At 47.8% G+C, this 8,689-nt stretch overlaps 1 protein-coding gene across 1 annotated transcript in view; it reads right to left on the bottom strand.

The window, feature by feature from the left end:
- Positions 1 to 8,442, bottom strand: part of NLRP8 (NLR family pyrin domain containing 8) — a 36,573-nt gene extending 28,131 nt beyond the window's left edge. The window contains exons 1-2 of the mRNA XM_055079240.1: positions 8,384 to 8,442; positions 5,381 to 5,508 (exon numbers count right to left, since the gene is read on the bottom strand). Coding sequence (XP_054935215.1) covers positions 5,381 to 5,508; positions 8,384 to 8,442 — 187 coding nt within the window. The remainder of the gene's footprint in view (positions 1 to 5,380; positions 5,509 to 8,383) is intronic.
- Positions 8,443 to 8,689: the final 247 nt, after the last annotated feature.

The raw sequence follows: 8,689 nt of genomic DNA, 5'->3' as shown, positions 1-8,689 counted from the left end.
GGCCATGGCTCACGGGCCCAGCCGCTCCGCGGCATGTGGGATCCTCCCAGACCAGGGCGCGAACCCGGTTCCCCTACATCGGCAGGCGGACGCGCAACCACTGCGCCACCAGGGAAGCCCAGCTCTCACACTTTAGAGGCTCAGGCCTGACATCCAGCCGGAGCACCAAGACCCTGCCAGCCACACGGCTCAGAAGAAAAGGGAGAAGAAAAGAAAGAAAAATATAATTAAAATAAAGCAATAAATAAAATAAAATAATTAAAATGAAAAAGTAATTTGAAAGAAAGAGCAACCAAACCAATAAAGAAATCCACCAATGATAACAAGTGCTAAAAACTATACTAAGATAAACATAAAAATCAGAAACAAGTCAGTTGCAGACAGCAAACCCCAAGTCTACAGTTGCTCCCGCAGTCCACAGCCTCAGTTTTGGGACGATTCGTTGTCTATTCAGATATTCCAGAGATACAGGTACATCAAGTTGATTGTGGAGATTTAATCAGCTGCTCCTAAGTCTGCATGGAGAAATTTCCGTTTCTCTTCTTCGTTCTCACAGCTCCTGTCGTTCTGCTTTGGATTTGGCCCCGCCTCTGCGTGTAGGTCGCTTGAGGGCGTCTGTTCTTTGCTCAGACAGGATGGGGTTAAAGGAGCCGCTGATTCGGGGGCTGTGGCTCACTCAGGCCAGGGGGAGGGAGGGGTACGGAATGTGGGGCGAGTCTGCGGCAGCAGAGGCCAACATGACGTTGCACCAGCCTGAGGTGCGCCGTGCGTTCTCCCGGGGAAGCTGTCCCTGGATCCCGGACCCTGGCAGTGGCGGGCTGCACAGTCTCCTGGGAGGGGAGGTGTGGACAGTGACCTGTGCTCGCACACAGGCTTCTTGGTGGCTGCACCAGCGGCCTTAGCATCTCATGCCCGTCTCTGGGGTCCACGCTGATAGCCGCGGCTCACGCCCATCTCTGGAGCTCATTTAGGGGGCGCTCTGAATTCCCTCTCCTCACACACCCCGAAACAATGGTCTCTTGCCTCTTAGGTCCAGACTTTTTCCTGGACTCCCTCCTGGCTAGCTGTGGTGCACTAGGCCCCTTCAGGCTGTGTTCACACAGTTACCCCCAGTCCTCTCCCTGGGATCTGACCTCCGAAGGCCGAGCCTCAGCTCCCAGCCCACGCCCGCCCCGGTGGGTGAGCAGACAAGCCTCTCGGGCTGGTGAGGGCTGGTCGGCACCAATCCTCTGTGCAGGAATCTCTCTGCTTTGCCCCTTGCACCCCTGTTGCTGTGTTCTCCTCCGTGACTCCAAAGCTTCCCCCCCCCCCACCGCCCACCTGCCGTCTCTGCCAGTGAAGGGGCTTCTAGTGTGTGGAAACCTTTCCTCCTTCACAGCTCCCTCCCAGAGGTGCAGGTCCCGTCCCTACTCTTTTGTCTCTGTTTTTTTCTCTTTTCTTTTGCCTTATCCAGGTACATGGTGGAGTTTCTTGCCTTTTGGGATGTCTGAGGTCTTCTGCCAGCGTTCAGTAGGTGTTCTGTAGGAGTTGTTCCACATGTAGATGTATTTCTGATGTATCTGTGGGGAGGAAGGTGATCTCCACGTCTTACTCCTCTGCCATCTTGAAGGTTGATCTTTTTTATTTTTAATCTAGTTTGCCAGATAGTCTTTAAATAGTGTTCAGCCCACTTATGTTTATTAATTTATTTTTTGTGGTCAAAAGTTTTTATTAAAGCAGAGCTGATTTACAGTGTGTTAATTTCTCCTGTACAGCAAAGTGATTTTTATACATATATATGCATTCTTTTTAAATATCCTTTTTATTATGGTTTATCCCAAGATCTTAAATATAGTTCCCTGTGCTATACAGTAGGACTTGTTGATCCATTCGATATATAATAGTTTGCTTTTGCTAAAACCCAAACTCCCAGCCCTTCACCCCACCTACCCACCTACCTACCTACCTCCCCCACCAAGAAGCCTGTGTGCGAGCACAGGTCACTGTCCACACCTCCCCTCCCAGGAGACTGTGCAGCCCGCCACTGCCAGGGTCCGGGATCCAGGGACAGCTTCCCCGGGAGAACGCACGGCGCACCTCTGTATCTGAGGCCTCACAGGCTCTTAATTCCTCTCATCTTTCATTGTTCTACAAGAACCTTCAGATGTTAGGATACCATCAGTGGCCTTTGGCTGAAGTGGAAGATTCCACTGATTTTTGCACAGCAAAGGAACTTATTTGAAAAATAATTCCAAGATTTACATCAGATGGGTTTTTAATTAGAAACCCATCTCTGCTTCCCCTCTCGCAGGTGGGGATGATTAACACCTAAAAGAGAAGGACTCTGCAGTTACTGGTAGCAGCTGGGTCTTGGTGGCTTCTTGCCCTATCCCGAGACACGCTGCAACAGACGGGGCGGGACGCCCGGAGACAGACCTGATAGGAGCTAGAGGGGCCCAAGGGCCATTCACAGGCTGCGGTCCACCATCCTTTGGGTGCACTAGTCTTGCTTTAGCTGTAGGGGGCCCCGTGGATCAGGAGATTGTGGGCCCATGCAGAGGGGACCAGGCACTCCAGGTCAAAGGGGGTCGTTTGCTGTCACATCGTCCCCAGCTCCCACACCCCTGCACAGTCCAGCCTTGGGACCCACCCTGCTTAGGTTCCAGGGATGTGACACCAGCCCAGATCACTGAGGCCTGAAGGGAATAGAGTCAGCATTTCTTTTATTCTCTTATTTTAAATTTTATTATGTATTGGTGTATAGGTAATTGACAGTGTTGGGGTATTTTGTTGTTTGTTTTTGCGGGGAGTAGAGCAACTTGATTCAATTATACATAGAGGTATAGTTGTTCATTTTTGGGCTCCTTTCACATTTACGTTATTACAGCATAGAGTTCCTTGTGCTATCCAGTGGGTCCTTGTTCATTATCTATTTTACAAATATTTCTGTGTATATGTAAACCTCAAATTGCTAATTTCCCTACATGCTCCTTTCCCCTGTGGTAACCATAAGTTTGTTTTCTAAGTCTGTGAGCCTGTTTCTCTTTTAGAAACAGGTTCATTTGTTTGCATTTTTACATTCTGCCTGTAAGTGATATCATCTTACTTGTCTTCCTAGGTCTGAGTTACTTCACTTATTATAATCATCTCTGCTTCCATCCCTGTTGCTACAAGTGGAATTCATTTCTCCTTTTTTATGGCTTAATAATATTCCATTGGGTACAAGTGCCACACCTTCTTGATCCATTCATCAGTCATATACAATTTCTTTGTTTCCATGTCTTGGCTATTGTAAGCAGTGCTGCCATGAAAGTTGCGGAGCAGGTGTCTCTCCAAATTTAGGTTTTCTCCAGATCTCGGCAGTGTGAGGTGATACCTGATTGTAGTTTTACTCTGCATTTCTGTAATAAAGAGTGATGCTGAGCATCTTACCATGTGCTTTTTTTTTCTACAGTGTGAGTAAAATTGACATCTTCAAATTGGCTTCTTGAACGGCTGCCCTGCTTTGCATTCTTTTTCGATGAATTAACCCTGGGTTTTTCTGGATGGCAGGTTATTTATTCACAGCCCCACAGGCCTTGCGATTATTCAGGGCCCATCAGCAGCGTTTTCCACGTTGTTCTTACAGGAAACGGCCACAAGGCGGCAGCATTGCTTCAGGCCCAATCTGGTTACTCAGGAAAGCCGAGCCTGAGGGAAAGTCCTGTTCCTGGGTCCTCAGTTTGGGTGGAACGTGCCAGAAGAAACACCAAAGGGCTTGTGTCTCATTGCTTCCTCACCCTTGCCCTTCACCCCTGAGACAAATCCCAGTACATGGGAAACTGCTCTGATGACTGAGCTGTCATCCGTAGGTGGGGCGACTCCATAGAAGGAGGCTGGAGGAGGTGAACAGACCCCCAGGAGACGTGGACCCCTGGGGACCTTTGAAAGCTCTCCTTCCCGCCCAGAATGCAGCATCGTTTCTGGTGCCTGAGGCTTGGTGTAGCTGTAGGGGAGCCCCCCTGGATCTGGAGATTGTGGGCCCATGCAGAGGGGACCAGGCCCTCCAGGTCCACGGGGGTCCTTTGCTGTCACATCGTCCCCAGCTCCCTCAGCGCCGCGACAGTCCAGCCTTGGGCCCCAAGCCTGCTCTGCGTCCACGGACGAGACTCCAGCCCAGGTCCCAGAGACCGTATGGGGATGGGGTCGGCATTTTTTTTAATTGCCATGAGAATTTTGTACTGGAGTATAGTTGATATAGTCAGGTGTGTGGTTTGTTTTGTTTTCTTTTTGGTGTACAGAAAGTGATTCAGTTTTTCGTAGATGTATATATGTTTCTTTTCGGGTTCTTTCCCAGCATTTCTTGTTTGTCATTCAGTTGACAATGGCCATGTGACTGCTGGCAGGACATACCTTGTTGTAGTTCTGATCTGCAGCTCTCTGACTTTCAGCGAGGTTGAATCCTGTCAGGTCCTGTTTTAAATTTTGTTTTTATCATAGTGTGAGCAAAGTAACCTCGTGAATATGGCTTCTTGAACCTCTGCTCTGTTGTGAATCCCTTTTCAGTCGCTTACCTCAGCACATTTCTTGAGGGAAGGCGTGCTTTTCTGCCCCACTCGGGTTGTGAATATGAAGCGCCCAAAAGCCTGGTTTTAGTAAATTTTAGTAACAGGAAATGGTCCCATGGCGGCAGCATTTCTTCTTGCCCAAGTCTGTCTGTCTTTTCTTTTTTTCTCTTTTTTCCCTTTCAAGTTAATTTTTATTGTATGTGGGAGTAGAGTTGATTTGCAGTGACGTGTTTTGGGTTGACCTGTCCAGCACTGTGATTCCATTATACATAGAGATCTATGCAGTCTTTTTTGGGTTGGTTTTCCAGGAGGTGATTATAGTGTGTTGAGTAGGGCTCCTTGAGCTATTCACAAGGTCCTTTTGGATGATCTACGATCCATATTAGTATTTATATGCCAATCCCAACCCTCAAATGTATCCCTCACCCCACCTTTACTGTATGGTCATCGTAAGGTTCTTGTCTGCCTCTGAGAGTGTGTTTCTGTTTTGTCAATTAGATCATTTACATGAAGTGATAGGTTTCACCTAAAAGGGATATCTTATGCTATTTGTCTTTCTCTCTCTGACCTCATTCACCTAGTATGAGAATCTGTTAGTCCATCGTGGTTGCTGGAGATGGTATGGTTTCATTTTCCTTGTTGGCTGAGTAGTATTTCATGGTATGTATGTACCCCATAATGTTCATTTTACTTTTGTTCCTCCTTTGGGTGGATTCCCTGTCTAGACTTGTCCTAATCGTGCTGCCATAAAAATACAGGTGGCACGTGTCGTTCCTAATTATGATCATATTGTGATGCAAGACCAGGAGTGGGATTGCCGGATCGTATATTGGTTGTCTGTTTAGCTACGTTACAGAAAGGTCCATGTAGAACTCCATAGTGGTTGCACCAGTTGACATTCCCAGCAAGAATGTAGGACGATTCCCTTTTGCGCAGGTGCAATGACGCTTTTCCCTTGTAGATGTTGTCGGCGATGGCCAGTCTGAGTGGTATGAGGTGATACCTGATTGTAGTTTTACTCCGTATTTCTCTAATAAAGAGTGATGCCGAGCATCTTTCCATGTGGTTTTCTTTTTTACTACAGTGTAAACTTGACATCTTCAAATTGGCTTCTTGACTGGCTGCCCTGTTTTGCATTCTTTTTTGATGAACTAGCCCCGAGTTCTTGTGTAGGGCAGGTGTTATTTATCCAAAGCCCCACAGGCCTTGCGATTATTCAGGGGCCCTCAGCAGCGTTTTCCACGATGTAGTTATAAGAAACGGCCACAAGGGGGCAGCATTTCTTCTTCCCCAAGTCTGTCTGTCTTTTTTTTATTTTCTTTTTTCCGTTTCAAGTGAATTTTCATTTTATATGAGAGTACAGTTGATTTGCAGTGACGTGTTTTGGGTTTATCTGTTCAGCAACGTGATTCCATTATACATAAAGGTCTATCTAGTTATTTTCGGGTTTCTTTTCCAGAAGGTGATTATAGTGTGTTCAGTAGAGCTCCTTGAGCTATTCTCCAGGTCCTTTTTGATGATCTGTGATCCATATTAGTGTCTCTATCCAGCCAATTCCAACCTCCAGATGTATCCCTCACACCACCTTTCCTGTATGGTCATCGTAAGTTTCTTGTCTGCCTCTGAGAGTGTGTTTCTGTTTTGTCAGTTAGATCATTTACATGAATTGACAGGTTTCACCTAAAAGGGATATCTTATGCTATTTATCTTTCTCCCTCTGACCTCGTTCACCTAGTATGAGAATCTGTTAGTCCATCCTTGTTGCTGCAGACGGTGTGTTTTCATTCTTCTTGTTGGCTGAGTAGTAGCATTTCATTGTATGTATGTACCCCATAATGTTCATTTCTGTTTTGACGCTCATTTGGGTGCACTCTATGTCTGCACTTGTCCTAATCGTGCTGGCATGAAAATACAGGTGGCACGTGTCGTTGTGAATTATGGTCAAATCGGGAAGCAAGGCCAGGATTGGGATTGCCGGATCGTATATCGGTTCTCTGTTTAGCTACGTTACAGGAAGGTCCATACAGATCTCCATAGTGGCTGCACCAGTTGACATTCCCGGCAAGAGTGTACGCCGATTCCCTTTTGCGCAGGTGCTCTGCAGCCTTTATTCCTTGTAGATATTGTCGGCGATGGCCAGTGAGAGTGGTGTGAGGTGATACCTGATTGTAGTTTTATTCTGCATTTCTCTAGTAAGGACTGATGCTGAGCACATTTCCATGTGCTTTTTTTTTTCTACAGTGTGAGTAAAATTGACACCTTCAAATTGGCTTCATGGCTGGCTTCCCTGGTTTGCATTCTGTTTTGATGAACTAGCCCCGGGTTTTTCTGGAGGGCGGGTGTTATTTATTCACAGCCCCACAGGCCTTTCGATTATTCAGGGCCCCTTGGCAGCGTTTTCCACGTTGTTGTTCCAGTAAACAGCCACAAGGCGGCAGCATTTTTCACGCCCCACTGTGGTTACTCGGGGAAGCCCTGTTCCTGGGTCCACATTTGGAGGGGAATGTGCCAGAAGAAACCCCGAAGGTCTTGTGTCTCATTGCTTCCTCACCCTTGCCCTTCAGCCCCGAGACAAATCCCAAAGGTTGGGAAACCGCTCTGATGACGGAGCTGTCGTCCGTAGGTGGTGCGACTCCATGGAAGGAGCCAGGAGGAGGGGAACCCACTCCCAGGAGAAGTGGACCCCCGGGGACTTTTTTTTTTCCGGTACGCGGGCCTCTCACTGTTGTGGCCTCTCCCGTTGCGGAGCACAGGCTCCGGACGCACAGGCTCAGCGGCCATGGTTCACGGGCCCAGTCGCTCCGCGGCATGTGGGATCATCCCGGACCGGGGCATGAACCCGCGTCCCCTGCATCGGCAGGCGGACCCCCAAGCACTGCACCAACAGGGAAGCCCCCCTGGGGACTTTTAAAAGCTCTCCTTCCCGCCCAGAATGCACTATCGTTTCGGGTGCCTGAGACTTTGTGTAGCTGTAGGGGAGCCCCCCTGCATCTGGAGATTGTGGGCCCATGCAGAGGGGACCAGGCCCTCCAGGTCCACGGGAGTCCTTTGCTCTCACATCGTCCCCAGCTCCCTCAGCGCCGCGACAGTCCAGCCTTGGGCCCCAAGCCTGCTCTGCGTCCATTGATGAGACTCCAGCCGAGGTCCCTGTGAGGGCTAAGGGAAATGGCGGCGGCATTTTTCTGTTTTGAATTGTAATGTGTATTTTGTACTGGTGTGTAGGTGATTTAGTTGGGTGTGTGCTTTTTTTTTTCAGTGTACAGCAAGTGATTCAGTTATACATAGATGTGTATATGTTCCTCTTTGGGTTCTTTTCCCATGTAGTTTATTAGAGTGTTGAGTTGAGTTCCTTGTCCTACCCAGTGGGTCCTTCTGGATTACCTGTGTGTTAAATATTAGCCTCTATACATTCATCTCAACCTGCCAATTTCTCCCTCACCCCACCTTTCCCGTTTGGGAAGCATTACTTCGTTTTCCATATCTGTGAGGCTGTCTCTGTTTTGCAAATTAATTCCTCTGGATGCGTATTTAGATGCCACCCCTAAGTGATATCACATGATACTTGTTTTTGTGTGTCTCGGTTCCTTGACTAAGTATGATCATCTCTCCTTCCATCCCTGTGGCTGCAAATGCAATGAGTTCGTCCATTGGTTACAGGTGCCGCACCTGCTTGACCGATTCATCTGTCCTTCTACACTTTGGTTGCTTCCGTGTCTTGCCAGTTGCAAGCCGTGCTGCTGTCAACGCTGGGGTGCAGGTGTGTGTCCAAAGTTTGGTTTTCCATGGATATCCACCCAGGAGAGGGATTGCTGGTGCCATGGTATTTGTATTTTTACTTTTTACAGGAGTCGTCCTACCGTTCTCCACAGCGGATGTACCGATTTGCATTTCCACAGAGAGTGTAAGACGGATCCATCTTGCACACACCGTGTGCAGCATGTATTGCTTGTAGATATCTTGATGATGGCCCTTGTGACCTGCGTGAGGTGATACCTCATATGGTAGTTTTGATTTGCATGTTTCTGAGAATTCGTGATCCTGAGCATCTCTTCCAGTGCATTTTGGCCATCTGTAATTCTTCTTTAAAGAATTGTCTGTTTTGTACTTTTGCATAGTTGGTATATATAAATTTTTGATGTCGTTCAGCTGCATGAACTGCTTGT

This window comes from Physeter macrocephalus, chromosome 17 (genome assembly GCF_002837175.3).
Source record: "Physeter macrocephalus isolate SW-GA chromosome 17, ASM283717v5, whole genome shotgun sequence".
In the NCBI taxonomy this organism is placed as follows: Eukaryota; Metazoa; Chordata; class Mammalia; order Artiodactyla; family Physeteridae; genus Physeter; species Physeter macrocephalus.
The sequence above is the reverse complement of the archived record's forward strand: the minus strand, read 5'-3'. Positions and strand labels throughout refer to the sequence as shown.